At 37.1% G+C, this 22,209-nt stretch overlaps 1 protein-coding gene across 14 annotated transcripts in view; it reads left to right on the forward strand.

Annotated features, from left to right (window-relative positions):
* Nucleotides 1-22,209, forward strand: part of LOC1275912 (ETS-like protein pointed) — an 85,417-nt gene that overhangs the window by 39,120 nt on the left and 24,088 nt on the right. For 12 of the 14 annotated variants that reach the window (XM_061650334.1, XM_061650336.1, XM_061650333.1 and 9 more), the window contains 3 exons: nt 14,003-14,119; nt 15,264-15,467; nt 17,531-17,812. In XM_061650334.1, the coding sequence (XP_061506318.1) occupies nt 14,003-14,119; nt 15,264-15,467; nt 17,531-17,812 (603 nt within the window). Of the gene's footprint in view, nt 1-4,987; nt 5,256-5,329; nt 5,347-9,493; nt 10,025-14,002; nt 14,120-15,263; nt 15,468-17,530; nt 17,813-22,209 lie in introns of those variants that run through there. The other 2 variants (XM_557464.5, XM_061650344.1) reach the window with 2 other exon arrangements.

Below are 22,209 nucleotides of genomic sequence, written 5' to 3' on the forward strand. Positions count from 1 at the left end.
CGTGAGAAAGCGGTACGTCCTCTATGTACATAATGCCATATGTTCTTTTAGCTACCCAAGAGAAATATGCTAAAAATATGACTCAAAAATATTCATTCGTGCTATAGTTGGAATTGGTCTGGCCCCCTGTACAATACTAAACATGCATCCCAAACTGCACCATACACGCGTGTAAAACACCTATTTCATCATCTCTATCTATTTGTCCTTCTTATGTCTTGGGACTTGCAGATCTCCCGTACCAAACACTCTTCTTGCTTGGGAAATACTGCATTCAGAGAAATATGTTATAAATGTGATGAATTGCGTAATTCATCCCAAAATAACTACCAGGATAGGTTTCAAGTTAAAGGATGCTATGTATCTACACATTTCACCAACGTGACTATCTCGGCAGACACACTGTTGCCACAGGGTTTTCCGTTGCGTTTGGGCTATACGGTGCTAAAATTAAGGTATAAAAATGGTTTAGAAATTAAGATTATTTCAATATTCGAATTATCTATTTTCTATTTAATTAGTATTTAGTTTTTACGAGGAAGTAAACAAAACTTCTACTTTTGATGTATTTTTGTATTCAATAAATTTGTAAATGTAGAAAACTGGTTTACTAATTTTGCAGAGTGGATAAAAGTTCACAATATCAGCAAACAAACGTTGCTATGGATTTTATGATTCACGATCTTCACAAACGTACATTATCTTCCTTCGTCAACTCTTCACATTGCAGGACAGACAGGGGTTATTGTGCATGTTACTGGCAACACTATTTGCTGCTTCCCGTTTTCGTTACAGTTTAGTATGTTTTTACTATTCTTCTTCTCATTTTACAACGTTCATTTCTGTGCTCTTGTGCTGAGTTTGCGCGTGTGTAAGATGCGAAGAAACGACAAAAAGCGAGATGGAACGAATTCATTCATAAAATGTATTCCCAGTACATGAATGGCGCGGGGAAGGCAACTTTCGAGCACAACCGCATATGTGTGGTCGAAGGTATTTCATTCACCAATGCCTTAGGCTGTTCCATTACCTGTTTTTGTGCTAGTTAGGTGGTGGACTGCAATTCACGTTGCGGACGGTTTATAGCTGGATCATCACATTACTAGATCGGTTTTGGTGCATCTTATAAAATAATAATATAATGTTCTGTACAAACATCACAATGGATTAAAACATATCAGGAGTATATGTTTCTTAATATTTATATATAAATATATCTTAATATATATATATATATATATATATATATATATATATATATATATATATATATATATATATATATATATATATATATATATATATATATACATACATATATAATATATATATATGGTACAATAAGGCCGTTGCCAGTCATGTGGCCTAGTGGTCTTGGTTTTTTTGTGTCTTACTGATAACTGATAACACAAAGCAGGATAGTTAGTCCTACGTATTGGGGCACGGTTCATTCGGGACCCAGTAAACCTTGTTATTTCCAATATATTACATACTACACTAAAGACACTAGAGAAAACAGTAAAACATACGTTAAATAACTTTCAATCTTATTACAGGCCCCCTTCGCATCAGACGAATACATTTCGTTTTCGAATAATTTTCAATGAATAGTAGTTTTTGATAATTTTTTTTTACAGTTTAATTTTATATTTCCGTTCATTCAGATATTTTGTTCTGTCGACGAAAAACTGGAATACAAAAATATGTAGTTTATCATATGCAATGTTTGCCGAGGTTTGGCCATGGGAGAGTAAACATATTTTCTCTCATCCGATACTTTGGATGATGCGTATCCTTCGTTTATTTTACCTTTCTCAAACATTTCGGTTATATATCGTTTACTTCATTTCTACACGTACAATCGTAATGCTACCTTTGTCCTTCTTGTATCTCTATTGCATTATTAGTACGTATATTTCAACGTCCAGGTACGCGCCTTCACATTGCCTGACATCCCAGCAAGGAACTTCATAACACAAAACCAAGGAAAGGTTTAACGAATAAATGATTGGTTTGTTTAACAGTGTGCTCATTAACCGATATTGTTTAAAACAGGTGTTTTTGAACAGTATTGTTGAAACATTTAATATGTCTATTTTTTACATTCGTTCTCCTGCACATGCAACCATTGATTTGGATATTTATTTTAAATATTTGTAATTTCATTTTTATGATTAGTTTAGGTGGTAAAATATCTTTAAACAACTTTTGTTTAACAATTGATGTTACGTTCAACGTGCCTAATTTAATAGTATGTTTTTGTTTAGCTACTTAAAATTTAGAATTAGCTGCTAAAGCGAACTGAACTTATGAAATCGTAAATAAGTACTGTATGAAACGCTCTTCTTTTCAACATTCTTCTTACAATAAAAGCATAAAAACACTAAGCTGTAAATCAGTGTACTTATTCGCCTCATATTTATACCACAAGGTTTCTTCCGTTTTAACTAACTTATTTCCGGAAGTGCAAAGGTCATTGTGCAGCTCAGCGTGTACTTGCAGAATAAACTTCAGGTACATTTGAAAACTTGCCATACCATTCCAACACCATCAAGAAAGGACCATTTGGCATCCCTTACGCGATGGCATTTGTAAATAAAGGAATTGGTTTGAATGTTACCATCATTTCCACTCGTTCATGGGTCAATAGAAAATTGGAACCAAATTTGGTTTGAAAGAGAGAAGAAAACATGTGAATTGGGATTAAGGCGGTTGACTTTGTTGTCTAACACAAGAGTAAGAGGATTTGGTGAGTATTTATTACCCCTGGGGGAAGAATTGTTCGTGCAGGTGTGTGCAACAACTTCGAGTAAAAAAACACAGATTAGATGAACATTATACTCTTGACTTCAAAATCAGCACAAATTGGTAATTTTGTTGATTTTTTCAATAATTTGTCTGTTAGGAATTATACATTTCATTGATAGCGTTTAAAAGCTACTACAGAATCAGCATATATTAGATTTGTTTGTCAAACTTACAATTGGTTAACGTTAAGACGTAACGAACGTAGGATTTAACGTGCTCGCTATGGAATCAAATCTAGAGCGGACCAAGTCTCTGACATATATGATAACGGCAATAAGTCCTTATTACTTTCTTCAAGGTTCGACCGACTAGGGATGTAAAAACAAATCAGAAGAAGGAGATTTTTTGATAGTATGTCAATAAACACAATTTTATGGAAAAGAATGCTGTCATCATGATACACATTAGTAAATTTCCAAGTATTATGCCTACATCTTACCTTTATAGTTCTATTATTATTATATTTTTTCAAAACGATCAACTAGCTTCTTTGGCAGAAAAATATTAGCAGTATTAAAACATTTTTGTTAAAAATCAACAGGTACTTATGTAAAATATAAAATTTAAAAATTTTAAACTCTCTACCCTACCCCTTACATTATAAAAGCTCGAGCATTTTTCGTACCTTTAACAAATTCATCGCAACATTCACCATACGAAAAAATATATCTACCTACAATATGGGAAAAGCGACAGAAAACGAATTTTGAATGAATGCCGGGTAAAGCTAAAAACAAGTACGCTTTATGGTGCAAACGCCATCGACGGGTAAATCAAGAGAAATGTGGGCTCCGAAGATCAAAACGAACAAGCAACAACACAACGGGTACCGACAAATACAACAGCAAACGTAGCGTAGTTCTTTTCATTTTATGAATGAAAGTTTACCCTGCTGTCCTACTCTGTCACACAGTCGCATTTGTTTGGGCGCTCTTTCTCCAATGAATGAATTTCTTCTTCTTGCGCTACCATCGTGTAGCAGCTCGCTGTTACTCTTCTTACTTTAAGTTGTTTTCTTTGGTCCACGATTGTCATTATTGCTGTTGTTGTTATTCTTATGCTGTTATAAGCATCCCTCATGCTACGTCTTTCATTCGATTTGTGCTGTCGTTCGACGCTAAGCGGCTATACATTCGGGTTTGGGCAGGCGGCTGGGCAGCATATAGCCGTTGCCACCAAGATCTAGCTGTAGCTGCCGAAATTTCGGGTGGTAGAAGCGATAGTTTTTACCTTCGTTTTTAATTCTAGGGTTGTACTCTTACGATAAAAGCCCTTTCCTACGTATGCTACAAAGAATGTGTGATATCGTTCTCGATCGATCTCGTTTTCAGCGTACGTTTGTGCTACGGATTTTTCCTTATTGCTGATGATTACTTTACCAAACCTTAACAAATTTAGTCAAAACACTAGCGCTCATTATAAAATACACACTGATAATGCCAAACACAGGAATTACACAGTCTTGTTTATTTTCTTTCAAAAATCGACATCATAACAATAGAGTTTTAAAATAAAACAATCTTGCTGTGAATGTTTCGCACACTTTTATTAAAATTGGTGAGAGTTTCTGTAGGATTGGAGTACAGGAGGGATTAGAAACAATATAAGAATCATAAAAAATGCATGCAGCGTTGCTAAGAAATATAAATATTGATGCTCTTCCTGGTTTTAAAATTTTAATAGTATAAAGGTCCTTGTTGTTTCGAGAGAATCGATTCATTATCAAAGAGACGCCTTGTGATCGATCGAAACAAATAAATGCGCTATCGTACTAATGTACTGAATCTGATATTGAACTCAGCCCTATAGAAGTTTTATAACCCATTAAATCTTGAAATGTTGGATCAATGTGCCATCATTCAGTAGCGGAATTTTTTTAAACCCCGATATCTTTTCCCTTCTACCCTAGCGTTAAACTTCCAATATAAACGCTCTCATATCGTATGTGGCTGCGTTCATCGTAAGATCGCATCGGAACTACCTGTGCCGGAACTCGCACCCACACACATTGCTTTTGTTGTTTACTTCCTTGCAAGTACCAATACAAACGCGATTCTCTTTTCAAACAAGCCTCCCTTTGGTTTTGTCAGTGTGTTGGTTGAGAACGAAAGAAGTGAAGAAGAGAAAGATCAGTACTTCCGCCACGAATACGTACCCGCACACAACAAAAATCCCAACAGCGTTTTCAGTTCCACAGCGTCTACGATGGAGTGTGTGTCGGCGAGCTCGTCTAGTTTTTGCTGCTAAACGTGATCTCGTGCTCTCTCGAACCGTACACGACGCACCCTTTGAATTGTGAGCGCGCATTCTACTTAGTCGATACGCGTCGCTGTTTGACTGGTTGTTGTGGGGTTCTCGGGAAAGTTAGGTGTTTTTAGTGCTCAATAATACGTTGCGCCGCGTTGAGTGGTAACAGCAACCTGTGCGTATTGCGATCAGTTATTAACGTGAGTTCCTATCGTATGTGATATTGTGGTGGCCCCGTATAAATCCTGTTTTTCGAAGTGCTAAGATCTAGTTAAAGTGATTCTGGTTTGTGTGTGTACAAAGTTATGATCAAGTGTGAAAACATATTTATTAAACAGAGCATTATTTTACGTTTTGAATAATTAACGGATTCCCCTGAATTCGCAAAAAATATCCTTTGGAACCTATACATACATTAGTTACTGGTGAAGCTTTGTATACAGAAGATGATTTGCGGTTGTTTAAACGGTTTATTCATGTGCGCGTGTGTTAATTTGTGCTTTAATTATTATATAACCTTATGTGCTCTGCAGCAAATAGTGTTCCATTGTTGGAAACAAAAATAATTTCATTCTCCTGTTGCTTCCAACTCTAATGTACTGAGCTAAACCCACACACATAACTTTACCGAATACTAGTGTATTGTTATATATATACATATGTTATACAGCATACAGCAATATTCGTATGTCATTTGCTTTGTTTGATATACTCGTTTGAGAAGTGATTTAAGCGTTCTTCTTCGCATTCTAGTGTACTACGTTATAAGCTGAAGCAGTATAAACCGCGCATTATGCTAATGGCGTAATGCCGGTGCTTGTGGCACACTATTCATTTTGTTTTGTATTTACCACACTGACCAACGATCTACAAATGGCATTGAAGGCCATCGCTACAAAATCCGTCGGCAATGGTAAACTAGCAAAACTACAACAAAGCGTACACATGAAATTATGAAGTTTGTTTAGACTGTTTTAGAATGTTCATTTTTAATAATTAAAATAATAATCAGTTCTCTCATATTTATTGGAGAGCAAGAAACTATACCAATCATTATTGGCTGATTCATAATTTATTGAAAGCCCTATAAAGCACTTGCTACGTGCATCCATCCTGCAATGGTCAGGATCGAATGATACGAAGGGCGAATTAATTGTCTATTTTTCTATGTATATTAGCTGGAAGTGGTAATAATTTCAGTTTGTTTGTTTATAATTCATATTACAATAACATTCTAAAAAATCATAACTTTTAGTACAAGTGAATGCCTTAAAATTGCATCAACCAGCAAATATGATGTTTTTATTTATTTTTAAATCCGTTTATGCTGTATATCGTATTTTAATATGCTAAAAATGCTAAACATATACTTACGAAATCGAGCTCTCGGATTGGACTGATAGAAAGTTCTAACATCCTTTGTTGTGGAAATCCTATCAAATGCTCATTACACAACAGATAATCCTCATAAATGTTGCCAGAAATATGATCCTCTTCTTATTGTTCGGAAAGGTAAAATAATATTGTTGGCCAGTGTCCGGCCAAACCGGGATTACACGATTACCACCACTAGACCAGTTAGGCGAGGAAGAATTTTCCTTTGTGTTTATCCGAAAAGCTTACCACTAATCGATAGCATTGAAGTTAAGACACTGACTTTGGATTTCTCAAGAATTGAATTATTATATGTCGCTGCAGGCGCCACACACACACCTAAGCACTAAAGCACCAGCAAGTACCAACATAGGTGTTGTTGAGGATTTTTCTTTGTTTTGCTCAACTTGCGCTGAAACGTCTTCGTTTTTATTGTGGGTGTTGTGCGATCGGTACACACATGCTTGCCGTTTTACGCAACTTTCTTTGTGGAAACGGACTTGTAACGCTTGAGCAAGCACCAACTATAGCTTGCCGCGGCAAGCGGCACTCTAAATTCACGGTACTAGGATGATTTCGACCTTGGCCACGAAGGTGCCGATGCAATATTTTATAATGTAAATTGCTTTTGATGGCAATACTAATGCGAAATGTGTAGCCAGAAATTCATCCGTTGCCAACTGAAAGGGCGATCCATGGTGTAAGAATGTGAAATTTAAAGGGTTTTTTTAAAGTCAATGGGAAAAATATATAAATATACATATCAATATATAGTTTGTTGAATTATAGTGAATTACGTTTAAAGTACATACGACTTTTTAAACATGTTCTAAGATTAGACATGCTCCTTTGACATGTTGTATATAATATGCTTTACAGGTAACATATTATACTTTACCGAAAACGAATAAAAATGTCATACAATGGCAACACACCGAAAGTGTGAGTCGAAAAACACCTTAAATGATGATGACTACGTGACAACATTATAGTGTCATTCGTTCGCTTCTATAGATCGTTTCCATAGTTATGTCGCTGTATTTGAACTAGGTTCGAATTGAGCCGAAATTGTATGAAGAAGATAGTATTTTGGCTTAGAAGCTAGGATTTAGTCACAACTCATGAAATAATTAGTCTTAAGTTGTGATAATTGTGTAGCTTATCAATTTTTGGATATCATTTTTTTTAATGATCTGAGCGTAAAGATTCAAAATAATATTCACTCAATGATGAATTATATTGCTAGAAATTGAATAATTTGAATTGTATTATTTTGCTATTCGAAATTAAATTACATTCAATTACATTACATCGTTGTTGAGTAGCGTTACTTAAGATTCTGGTTGTCCGTTGATTGTTGCTGTAATATATTTAAAATAACGACTTTACAGGAAAACCATCACAGGTGACATTTGCTAACTTTATCCAGTTGATGGATAACTGGCTAAAGCTATGTCATCAAATTTTAAAACATTAATAACAAAATATTTCCTGAAAATGTTCTTCGGTTTCAGTGACATGGAATCCAAAGGTCACGAAGGAAATGTATTAAGTCGTATAATCAACAGCATAAGACAGGTACTTCCGATTCAGGGTCGTTCTACAGCCACTTAGTTCCCGTTCAACCGTAGCACATTTACAAGCCACGTATTTGAATGGAATTTAAGTGTAACTGCTTTTGGAAGGTTTATAGCTCTGAGGGGTGAAATATATCACGTTACGTTCGATATTGACATATGCTTTACTGTGTATGTTGCCAGCATGGAAATCATGTCGACATTTTTATATTTGCTATATGAATTATTGCCACCTTCGTCTGTTGCGCAATGGTGTGATCATTTTCATGATCAACTCATGATAATTTTACATGATTTTGTTACGGAAAAGCAACATTTTCTATTCAGGTTACCAAAATTCAGGTCATATTACCATTATGTATTAAATGGTTTCGTTTAAGATAACGATATCATATATAAACATATATAGAATGTTTTTTTATTTATTTTGCGCCGTGCTATCATTGCATTTTAAAAATTTCCCAACATTGATTGAAGATGAAACTGAGAAACTTTACCTATGAGCTTTCTATGACTACAGTATCTGATTTTCTATTATCAAAATACAACCACTAAGCCTCTTTGGAGAACCGTTTGAAACATTTCTTTGTTTATGCATTTTCACTCTTTTTCCTCCAAGAGACTGTTTCCGCCGTATTCGCTTGGTTATGAAGTTTTTGCTAGTGTCTAATGGTCAACAGTCTAATGGGTATTAGAAAGCATCAACAGTTAGTGTAAAGCCAGTTGGCGCAATGGCTGCTGCTTCAACACATCAATTGGAAAGAATTGGATGACAATTGGAGTAAATGAAATGTTAATTTAATAATTTATGTTAATTAAGTGGACATTTTTAAAGAGCCACACAGTACCATGAGATGTACCAATCTTTGACATGTGGGTAGTAAAAAAAAACGAAACAGCTACGCTTTTATGTTAGCTACCTCATTCATAATTCTTCTCGTGAATTGTCAACCACGATGGTGATATAAGATTTTGTATTTGTTAGCATGTATCGGAATTATTGTTAAAAGTAAAATGATATTGTACCGACAATTTTGTTTTTACAGAATTGCAAATTTGTAGAAAACGCATCGTGCTGGTTTTTCATAAGGTTTTTCATACGTTGATGATTGTTTGCGCAAGTAAATCAAATTAGTCACATTCAATTTATCCACTTGATATCAACAACTAAGCGTTGATATTATTCGCCAGCTAAACCTTGCTTCATATGACATTTCAACAAAATTGCTTACTCACAACCTCTATCTAAAGTCCAGCAAAATATGATTACTTTAAATTTTCCTTTTTAATTTATTGTAAGTGGAAAAAAGTGTTGGCTTATCGTGCTTACATTGTTGTTTGAGTTAAAATGATCATTAGTTAATACAATCGATCTCCCTCTATGAAAATTACTTTTGGTAATGAACAAACTTAACATTTATTTCAATGTAATTGAATCAATGTGTTCATGACAGTAATGTTTGTCTAATTATTTGTGTATTATTTAGTGAAGTGCAATGCAGTTTTATAAGAAATAGTGCGAACTGTATATTTGTGCTAAGAGAAGAGTGAATATTGTTCCAACAACCTAGTTACATAAAGTAAAAGTGCTTACCATTTGCCATCCGATTATCTGAATTGGCAGTTAAGGGTAATCAAAAAGTGAACAAACCCAGAAAAAGTGGCTACAAAGGTAAACGTGAATGAGTTACGAGGGTTCGAAGGTTTCGATCCTCGTCCTAAAATGACTAACGAATGGATGGAGTGGAACGACCCCGGGATTGGCCGTGGCGGTCCTCTCGGCAGGATTCCGTTACGAGGAGCAAATCATCATAACTTGGGAACTGGACTGTCAAGTGTTGCTGGCGGAATAATTGGCAGTGTTGGTGGCATCGGAGGAATTCATAACAATAATAATGTGAACTTTCTTAATAACAACCAGCAAAGTTTCCTTAATAGCTACAGTTTGAACAAGTTAGCTTCTACAGGAATGGGACTAAAGTCCCATCCGCTGATGAAAGGCTTACAGAAACCAAGAGGTAATATTCATTTGATAACAATATAGTTAAATTTAAGTTTAAAATCATTATCAAGCAATTATATTGCTATTGTATTACAACTGAATTTATTTATTGTACAAAGATTATACTGATCGCACTTGCATTTTGTGCGTTGAATGTGTAAAAACGGTTTGGATGTTAACTCTTCTTCCCCTTGTGTGGTTGTCTTTTAGTAACATTAGGATTACCCCCCCCCCCCCGGATATTTAGTTCTACGTATGGCGGCACGGTCTATTTGGGGCTTGAACCCATCACGGACATGTTGTACGAGTTGACGACTGTACCACGAAACCGGCTTAACCAGGGATGTTGACTCACGCCGGCCAAATAATACATTATTCCTATATAAGTTCAACCTAAAGTTGATCAAGAAAGCGAAAGCTTTGCGTACCCGTGAAAATGGCGCACTTTGTCAGAAACAATTCAACGCACCGAAGCGCATCGCTGCCGTATACTGCGCAACCGTAACGGTGTCTGATGCACCTTGAACCCATTATTGGGTGCTTTGACCATGGTAATATTTCTTGGTCACCCTTTTTTCAAGTCTCCTTGTCTCCGCACAGCAAAATTCAGTCAAGACTTCAAGTCAAGACGCTCCAACGGCTAAAGCTTGTTGGATCAACACAAATCCATTGTTTGTTAGACGTAAAGCAGCAACAACTTTTATAAATTTGGCAGTCTACGGGTCTTGTTGGCTGCCATTGTTTTAAAATCATTGGTAAAAATGTTATCACACACTATCAATTAAAGCACTATCAGCTTTTTTTTTAATTTGCTGTGAATCATTTGTTTCGATTTCATGAAATACTGAAATGATCCATGTTTCATTATATGCATGTTAATCATTACGCACAAAATAAAGTGTATTGAATTTCTGACTGACTGATTGACTGATCACAACTACACACTTGAATGTATGATCAGCAATTCAAGACGCTTCTAACTATAGTTAAGCACATTTTGCAAGTACTGAAAACGTGGTATGAAATTCATTTAATGCTTGCTTACAGAAATGTATGTAATGATCCAATCTCCCATTTTTATCAACAGGGTAGAAAATTGCTATTAACAGGTTGTTATTCCATGTGCTCCTTGTTGTGGGTTAATTTATATTGAATTCTCTCGACATAAGACTGTATTTTATGAATAAAAAAGGCCCCAGAGCAAGAGGTAATTTAAAATAGAAGATATGTCGAATATTCGTATTCGTATTCGTAATTCGTATGATCGTGTTAATACGTACTTGAAGAGTCGAGAGTAAGAATAAAGTGTATTTCAACTAAAATGTTTTTCAAGAATATGCTAAATTTATTCCAACAAGCGTTCACACGATACTTCTTCTTCTTCTTCTCTTTGGCTCAACAACCGTTGTCGGTCAAGGCCTGCCTTTACCACTTGTGGGCTTGGCTTTCAGTGACTAAATGATTTCCCCCCATAGCAGGATAGTCAGTCCTACGTATGGCGGCACGGTCTATTTAGGGATTGAACCCAGGACGGGCATGTTGTTAAGTCGTACGAGTTGACGACTGTACTACGAGACCGGCTCATATACATACATATACATATGTTCAAATTCGAATTGCTTTCATCTCCATGAATGTGTATGTAACGGTTATCGGGATGAAATTAAACAAAATGTATGTGTTGTAAGTAAATGTCATGCCTTTTGCTACATGACCAAATGTTCCAGATCGCAGAACGCTTTTATTGAAATGAGATATGAACGTTGAACTACAACTAAACCTCGATGTAGCCGTCACATTGCAGTAATTTGCCCAATAAAACAACAGATAAAACAGTCGGGGTCGATTGTATGGTCTGTAACATAGATATGACATACAGTGAAATTGAAAACAAATAAACCTACGCAACGTTGCGAATAAGCTAAGAAAACAATCAACCACAAAAAAGAATTACGTCGAAATTTAATTACACGCAAAATAGCTGGCGTTCTCGGCAAATGCGAGTGTGGAGTCGTTTCACTTGACCATTTTTTGTGTAGTTTATCTCCATTTTACTGTTTTCCCTCCCATTGCCACCCACTCATTCCGTTTGCGATGGTCGGCATCGTTCGAGAAAAAAGGCGGTGTCCGCACGTCATACTACCATTGACGATAGATGATGAAATTAGAAGCTACCATACGTCCGACCATTCCGGATGATAGTCGTTCCGTTGAGGCCGAAAATTGATTATCGACAACAGAGTAACCTCCAGCAACGAGGGGGAAAGGGTCGTCCCATGCTTTGATCACGATCAAGCGTGATGATTGTTGGGTTTGGAAATCGTTCGTGTTATGCGACGACCATAGGAATAAATCGAAACCATGATAGGTGGTCTTTTATGTGCTATGATTTTTTTTCTGATCTTGAGGTGGAGGCAATTTCGAATGGATAAAAATAGCAAACGCACTGCCGCTTGGCTTGTTAGCAGTATGTAAGGCCTGCTCTGTACAAAGTTGTATTAATTATAATAGATGCTCACGTTAGCGAATCGAAGTAGATCACTAATACATCTCGTCGAATCACTGTTGTTGACCCTTCGGGTTAAATTGCATATTAGATGGCGAAAGCTTTGAAAAATGAAAAATAAAGTGGCAACATTTTGGTCTCGGTGATCGAAACCATCCATTGAAGAAACCTCCCTCTTCCTGGACGTGATTCCGACGAGAGGAAATCATGTAGAAGGAGACAGTCTCCTTTCGATCCGATGCTAATCTGACCATGCTGACAAAAACTTGTATTAAGAACTCTTATCCCTTGACACGTCCAATCATTGTCGCTACACATCGAATTGATCATCAACTGACGATTAAGATTCAAATGAAGTTCACTTCCACCAAAGCGAATTACCGGACTGCCGGTTCGGAAGTCCGGATTTTCCATAGTAGGCACACCAACAGACTAAATCGAGTTTATTTTTCCGTAGCCGCTTTAGTATAGAAGAAGAAACAAAATCCAATTGTCTACGACACATGATCGTATTAACTCAGGAAGGGCTTTGCTAAACGTACTCAAAAGTCTTTAGCATCCAGAGAATTACGAGGAGGAGGAGAAAAGGAATGATTTGTTTCTTTTTTATACACCCTGTCCCAGATGAAGTTCGGTTAGTTGCTTTAACACAAGTTATGTTTCCTCTGTCGACACTTCATCAAGGCGCTAAGATTCAAGGAAAAAATAGCAGCGTAATCCGTTAAAATTTCAATTTTCCACCCCCAATCGCAAAGTAGAATCAACCGAACGATTACACTTCGATCGGAAGAATTTGATCGTCAAACGTTTGTAAGTTCTGGATCATCTCATGTGACGTCCCATCTCTCTTCACTGTTCCGACTCTTGGTCATGCAGTACGGCATTAATATATACGACGAAAAAATAGATTGCTCTACGAGATTGGATCGAAAGAACAGGAATAAACACTTCAAAGAGAATCTTTAAGACTCATTGATCAAAATCACGCTGGCACCAAACCGCCATTGGATGAATTGAGAGATATTTGGTAGGGCCTAAAATCAGGGCCTTGCTATGGTTCTTCGAGCTAAAGACGATGTCGATTCTGAATACCCGTGACTATAACACATTGTGTGTGTTCTGTGAAATTAAATACTTCCGTTTCGTTTGGTTCCGCTCTCTTTCTATAGCAGAGAAACGTTTATAAGCTGCAAATTGTGTCACTGGTGATGCTGACGAGTTTCCTTCGTGCAATGGAATCCTTCGGATGTGGAGGATATGACGAATGCTTTTAGATCCCGGAACTAACTATCACTTCTTTTAATACTAACTAAATACAAAGGTGGTCTAGTTGAAGGCTCTTATTGAAACTTCCTGTCTCTCACGAGATTAGAATATGAGTAGAGCATATTTACCACATAGGCATATCTACCAACATAATACTTATATTTAGTGAATAGTGGATTGAAGATAAAGAATATATTTTGTTTTTTTATGTATACATTACAGATGTCCCAACACAGATGCCACCTTTGACGCCGGGTACAAACAAAAAACTGACTGAAGTACTCTACGCATCATTCGCTTCTTGGGAGAAGGAAGTACAGACATTCAAAATTACCAAAGGTAAGCATTGACATCTCATAGATTCTTAGTTAATCGATAATATTCCACGAAATAAGAACTGGGTGGTATTGAATAGAAACTTTAAGCAGGATCCATTAAGTATTGAAAACCATACTGATGATTTTAAAAGTTATTAGCATGCAAATGAAATATCAGTATGATGTGTGATAACATCTTGCACAGGGTGAAAGCTAAAATTAGGTCGTGATTATGATACGTGTAGGCAGGCTGAGAGGATGGTTATTATTAAAACTTATTAAAACTATTATTAATGAGTAATATGATCCGCTGTTTTTCATAAACTGCTCAAAGTAGAGATTCAAAATCAAAAACAAAACTTCTGGAAAAAATCACCTTCGCTCAGAAATCGCAGCAGTGGGGGCGCTGTGAATGAATTTTTGGTAAGGGCACACCAGGATACCAAGCTACGGCTCTGGCCATGTATTGTATATGCATCACAATATTTTTTCAGTTCTTCCTCATGATTTTCCATTCCTGAAAACTTTTTAATAATCGTCAACACTAAATATATTTAAAAAATATTTTATTAACAAACACTTCACACTTCCCCAAAACTAACAACCTAACAAACCATCAGCAAAGTTGTAACTGATGTTTACTTAAAGTTTTATTTGAATATCTTGTTAAGTACAGTTCATGGTACCAGCACATTCACAAAAAACTATATTACTTTATCTATACAGGACTGATAAACAGCAGTTTTGCCGAAAGTAGCACGATTATGACAAATATGCTAAGGTCAATGTCATGAAAAATGTCCGACCAAGGCGAAGAAACAAATTTACATGGCAGCATCCAAGGTGCAATTGATGTGAATTTGTTACAGTGGACGGGAAACTTCAAAATCAGCAAACAATTAATATTTTATGACCCTTTGTGTGTATCACTCTGTCCTTCAAAACTGTCCATCTATCTGAAGGGTGAGAATGTCCACTAACCAACTAGACTGACCTGTGCTCATTTTCAGCACAACGGTTCCTTGGTTTTAGTTTTCCTTTCAGCGATTCGTCTATTGTTTACTTGTGATTTTATTTCACTTTCTTGAGGCTATTGTTTATAATTCTCCTTTTGTTTCTACAATCGGTAGGAAATCTAATAGTATGTTCTTTTTAACCTTTTGTAGATCCTCGGCAATGGACAGCAGAACATGTGCTAATATGGTTGAACTGGTCGATCAAAGAATTCTCCCTCGAGGGTGTGAACAAGGAGCCGTTTCAAAAAATGAGTGGCCGCGATATAGTCGGTCTTGGTCGCGAAGGATTTCTAGCTATTGCACCACCATTCACCGGAGATATTCTATGGGAACACTTAGAAATACTACAAAAAGGTAAGATATAAACCAAATTGAAGGTCCTATGTAAGTTCAAAAGAATAATGGTTCGTTTGTAAAGGTGTTATTTTAGATACACATTTGTTCGGTGGTTTATACTTATTGGTGGTTTATACTTATATGGTGGTTTAAGACTTCAATCAACGTAAAGACTTCGTTAGCAGTTGTGTTTTTAGTAATTAGCAGCAATAGACTGTTAAACACGAGTTATGCAACGTGAGTTTAACATAACATTAAACAATACTGGATTGGCTGTTGTTACTGTTCAAACATTCAAATATTTTACTTCTGATGCTAATTTGAATATCAACGATTGTTGCAAATAGCAAGAAAGATAGTTAATTGTTGTATTGTTGTATTGTATTGTTCACTACGAATGTAGTCATGTTCAAATTTACACTGAATGTTATTTTGCCTATCACAACATGTCTGTCTCAAAACCATTAAATACAAGTAAAACGACAATAGATACACACTAATACCATAAAATGTACAGCATTTTATCTCATTGGACTATTCAATATTTCCATCCATCTCAGAATTAATCCCTGCGAGACATCATGATATAACCCAATGGTGTAGCAAAGCACATCCGCCCTAGTGTTTAATCACGTCAACTACAAGAGGGTGCGTGAGCCAAGAGGGTGCAATTAATCTATTTCGTTGGTCTGACCCCAAACATATCAACTGCTGACTCAAACCTTATCAAGGCTGATCGTAAGAGGTCAACAAAGGCTCACGAGGATCATAATGTCAACAGACAAGCATCTGTAGCAAGACAATTTCGTCTTCATAAGATTGACTCTGTCTATATCATCGCATAACATTCAGACGAACTGATTTCTTTCTCGTGCTACACACTAGCAATATATGTGGTCGGCTGTGATTGCGATTGGATAATTGACTCTATTGCCGTAAATCGGTTATGCTCGAGGTTAATTGGATTAACGTCTACGATCTTTAGTCTTGGGCGGTAGGCCCATTTAATTGAAATTGGTTAATACTAACGAGGGTACATCTCGATAAATTGCTGCATTTGATTGAATGTGGCTCGGGCAAATGGTACGTGTTTTGATTTTTCAATTATTTTGATTTGCGGAATGGTTTTTTTTGTTTGATAGCAGATCAATTTAAGTTATGTATGAAACATGATAATTTGTTATTGAATTTGATTGTTTATTATTACTACTACGTTTGTTCTTTTTAAACCTTTTATGTCTTTTTTAGCATATTACCTATTTCAAAATTTTCCTAAGGTCTAAATTATCATTTGAAAACACAAAAATCAACTTAAAAACTGTCAGTAAAGTGTGTAAGAAACGAAGTAATACCACATCGAGTAAGCAGTAAACTGAAAAATCTAACTATCCTGAGGAAATTGCAATCTGTAATCTGTGTTTCCCAAATTTCGTAATTTTAGATTCCGGTTAAGCCTATCTGGGCTGGATCCTCTTTACCCACGCAACCGGACTAAGTCCAAATTTGATTCCAAAAGTAAATCAACGCATCCCACACAGCAGGTTAATGCTATTTTCCCACGCATATGGACAGCATTGAAATGTGCGGGTGAATACTATATTTACGCTGCTGGCAATCGTCATTCCTGAAATAAATTGAATTTTACAGTTACAAAATCTGCTGCAACCGGTTTGAAATACCCTTATAGCAATGTCCTTTTTCGTGCCAATTTTGAAGCACACAGCGCATTAAAAATCTGTTTTATCATTGCACATGGGTCCAGGTTTGAAAATCTAATAAAGGAAATCAAATCATCTGCGTCCTGTGGGATCCTGGTAAACTTCGTGCTTGATTAGGTTATATGTTTCGGATGAGCGGTTTGCTGAATGAAAATATCTCTGTAAACAAATTTGTTTATGGAAATGAAAACGTTTGGTTATTCGTCTATTTGGGTCCAAAATGTCAACAGGTTAACACGTGCTCTAAATTTCCTAGTTTACACTATCGTAAATGAACTAGTGGATGTGCGCGTGTTCATGTGATTTTATTATCCAGAACAACAATGACTAATGCTTTATTTCGCTGCTTTCGGCAACTTTCAGATTGCGAAAAGGCGCTTCTAGAGCACAGTTCTTCAGTTAACAATGGTGGGTACGATGCGTCCTGCGGGCAGGCGGCTGGCAGTGTTGGCGTTAACGAACTCAATGAGTACAACAGTACCCTTCAGCGGTTAAGTGGCCAGCAGCAAGAATTTGGAAGAGGGAATGGCTCGAGTAGCAATAGCAACAGCAGTAATACTCCCGCATCTACCTCCAGCACAACTCCCGGCACGACCACTCCAAACAGCAGTAGTACTACCAACACCAGCAGCGGCAGCAACGGAGGTAAGTGGCCTTTTTCATCTTAAACACTTAACAATTGCTGTGGCAAAATGCATCAATAGTTTAATTCTTGCAAAGGGATATATGTGTGTATCCTAGTCCGAGGGTGTACAATAGACTTCTTTGCCTTCGCTTTCCGAACCCTGCATTAGTAAAATATAGGCACGGTAAAGTAGACGAAAATGACTTTACCCACACAAAAAATGAAGAAAACAGCACCGTATAATTAGTTACATCAAACCTTCTAAAAAGCCGCTTCATGCCCACAACCCTCGTGCGGAAGCTGCTGCGTGTAGGGAACACGATGTGGCCACATTAGGGAGCCGGAGAATAATGAGTAATCATGCGTACCGGGGTTAAGGGGAAAGAGCAAAATAAGAAACAACGAAAAAAGGTTTTGTTCCTCTGATTTTACTTCCACTCCGCGTTGGTCACTGGAGATGGCCAAACAAGAGGGCAACGCAGCTTGGTTGGGATTCCAGAGGCTATAATTTCGATTGACTGTGTATTGAAAGGAATAAAAAATATATACTCCTAGCGACAATCCCTTTCAAAAGCAACACCGCCAGTGGTTTGTGGAAGATTGCTGTATTTCTAACACAAGCCAAAGGAAAGAGTGCTTTCCATTTCGTTTGATTACTGGGAAAAATATTATGATCATGGTAGGGAGCACTAACGCGCACACGCGCGCCCTCTAATAACCAATCTTAACCAATATCGGCATTGATCGGCATTGATTGATCATTCGTTCTGGTTTTTCTTCAAAAGCAGAAACTAAATGAAGCAAAATATATCTGCTAAATATTATTGTAACTGTTAATAGCCATCGACTGTGAATAGCCACCGATATTCGTTACTCATCTGCAGCGTAAAACTTTAACATCTGAATCGTAAATTTTAACAATAAAGAATAAAGTTGCAAAAATAAAGCATGACAATAATATGGTATAAATATTTTTTTACCAATGTACAAATATGTCATAATTGGTTCGTTCAATTCCCATTTTGACTGTCGATGGTCGCTGCGTCTGGCTGAAGTCACTTAAATCGATTGTATGCAATTATTATACATTCTTCGTGCTATTTACACCGCTACCCTGTTTTGAGTTGTGAGTGCTTTAAATGCATATACTATTTTAATGCGGGCTTCCATTTCGATTGCGGTCTGTTATATTGTGTCGACGCCGGTTTGTTTCTTTTTTCTGCTTTCCCCTCTTCCCTCTGCGAATAGTCATGCTCGAGCTGGTAGCGAAACAAAGACCACATGCGTAACGTTTGTTAGTCCGCAGTGCCATTACAAGTGGACATATTTCGGTGTTGGTGGACACAACAGGTTTCCAGGGAGTACGCAACCAGCGAGATAGAATAAATTGTCGTTGGACTTGGCTGTTAAAGCTTAACACTACTAGGGAAGCGACCAAATACATATACAGGTGATCCCCGAGATACACGGTTAATGGGTACCGAAAACGACCGCAAAATACTTACTTATTTACTTACTTACGATGTGTCAAATCATTACAATGTGCTCAAAGAACTGTCAAATTTAGAAAACCGCGTATCTCCGAATCCGCGCATACGAGGTACCGTGTATCTCAGGAACTACCTGTACAAGCATGCAATGAATTAATGTGCTGGTGCATTTTAAAACGAAATCATTATGAGGTTACAAACCGATTTTGAATTGCGATACATGATTCTTACTGCATATGTGTAGATGACTAGCCTCAGAATCTACTAATCCTTCCTGAGTTTATGGTATTAAAATATTTTTGAGTCGTCAAATTGACTCTCGATCGTAGTATGTTCGCATTTTCCATCCAAGTTTAGCAAAGTTATTAATGTTATTTGTGTATGGGTATGCTACTGTACAAAAGTCTTCTGTGCGATCTCTCTCTCTCTCTCTCTCTCTCTCTCTCTCTCTCTTTCTCTCTCTCTCTCTCTCTTTCTCTCTCTCTCTCTCTCTCTCTCTCTCTCTTGCTCTCTCTCTCCCGATTTTTCTTCCTCTCTATATCTCTCTATCTGTCTGTCTGTTTCTCTCTTTCTCTGTCTCTCTCTCTCTCTCTCTATCTCTCTTTCGCTCTCTCTTTCGTTGAACACACGAGAAGATGAGTGCCAATCGTAATAGAGGCTGTTGGTGATCGTTGATTAAATAGTTGGTTTCACATGTACACCCCCTCCTACCAGTTCTAATTTCTGTTGTTGCTGCACATACTGCCCCATTCAAGCTTCAGTAGCAGCTTCATACAACATATGAAACAGTGGTGGGTCGTGATATGCGTTGCTCGAAAGATTCAACGAATAGAGCGAATGAATGAACGGGAATAAATGAATGAGTAGAAACGCGTGGCCGTTCGTCGTTGATTGAATTGAATACATGAATGAAAAGAGAATAAAACAGTTACTGTCATCGTATGCCGCTGTTGTTACACCGGCAGAAGAAATAAGATGATTCACATCACTTCAATGCTCTGCCTGTGTTCTGTGCAAAGAAACGTACATATAGCGCATTTAGGTACAGTAACTGAAAACATAGCAAGTCAAACGAATTCAACTAGGCTTTATCTGATTTACCTGGACAATAATTGTTTTTCATCAAAAACTACTAAAACTACTAAATTAAAAACATTATAAAAAGAGTCTGGTCAAAAAAGAGTAGCTGCCGGTCTGGTGGTACAGTCGTCAACTCGTACGACTTTACAACATGCCCGGCATGGGTTCAAACCCCGAATAGACCGAGCCCCCATACGTAGGACTGACTATCCAGCTACGATAACAATAAGTCACTGAAAGCCAAGCTCACTCCACTACTGGGTACATCGAAAAAATATCAAAAATGCAACATTATAAATTGATAAACTTCATAGCATTGCAGCAAATATATTTAAATTAATGTCCATTGCTAATACGCAAATACAATGTCCGTTTTAATGTAAAAAATGCTAACCTTTTGCCGATATTTTACAACGATCTGTGTTTTCAATTGTCTTGATTTTCACAGTTTGACAGCAATAGTTCGTTCCTTTTTTATAAGTACGCTCCGAATAAAATAGGAGTTTGTACAGAGTACAATATTCAAACAACCAGATCAAAAGGTATAACAATAATTCAATTATGTACCGCCCTTCTAGTAGAGAAATGATTTTCATAGATTAAAAACAAGACCCTTCTCCCTCCTTCAATGCAGATTGAAAATAGCTATGAAAAATGACCAAGCCTATAGGAAACTTATGTTTTGTGAATCTATGGAGAGAACATCCCTTGTTGCAAAATCTGCATTTTTTCCTGTACTATTGTCCTTGAATCCAGTGAAACATTCAGTCAGACGATGATGAGAAGACGAGTCTTTTTTTTCACGCATTTAGAAAACAACCAAATGAACATTTGCAGCACCGTGTGAACACTTAAATTTGACCATTCTGGCCATCCTATGAATAAAGCTCAGACGGGTTTTCTGCGCTTTAATATGGTGGAATACCTCAAGCACCACACCCTTACCATTGCAGGCAAACGCTGACGAATGTAGCGGGCACTAACGGTCAGAAAACGTTGTGAGCATAAACGTGATCGTGGACAAAATAACGAGCAGCGTCATAGTCGTTACCCTTCGGTGCATTTTGGTTCGGCGTACGACTCTTTTGTTTCGGGCGTCAATCGTACATGCGAGTGAACAAATGTACGACTCACACTTTCTTGCCGGTTCGTGGCACATGTGGGCTAATGCTACTTCAAACAGCAACAGTCCCAACGACCTACAGACAAATCGGACCCACTATCACAGTCTGCATACAAAAAAACACTCACACATATAAATACTCATCAGTATGGCTTACTGTAGGGTAACATTTTCCCGTGACTTAATGCTTCTCTGGTAGATGTGAGTTTATACTCATATAAAACAAAAACAATACCGTCGTCCTACGTCGCTTCGTGCATCCGAATGCACTGAAGTGAAACAGTGTTGAAATTGAAAGAGAATCAAAACACTGACACACACACCAACAACCAAGTGAAGGGAAATTCATGGTGCGCACAGGTGCAATTCGTTACCAAAGAACAAAGCCCGTTGTTAATGGGCTTTCGAATGACACTATGAACGAAATTCATCCAACGACCACTAAGTAAGAACGCTCGTAATGTAACGGATTATCCACGATACTAGTAGTCAATACCATTTAGCAACAACTATATTTAATGAGCTGTACTACGGCGAATAAATTATAGCTAAATTGAGAGATTGTGCCTTTGACCAATGAATAATGCAACTGGTGGTTGGAAGGATAACAAAGATTTTACAATTTTGACTCGGCACGAATCGCAACCACAAAAAGTAGCACGCTATTCACACTTAAACTTTCGATATCAACCTTGACGCTTTATGCTCTTATTTCTCTTTCTTC

This window comes from Anopheles gambiae, chromosome 2, assembly GCF_943734735.2.
Source record: "Anopheles gambiae chromosome 2, idAnoGambNW_F1_1, whole genome shotgun sequence".
Classification (NCBI taxonomy): Eukaryota; Metazoa; Arthropoda; class Insecta; order Diptera; family Culicidae; genus Anopheles; species Anopheles gambiae.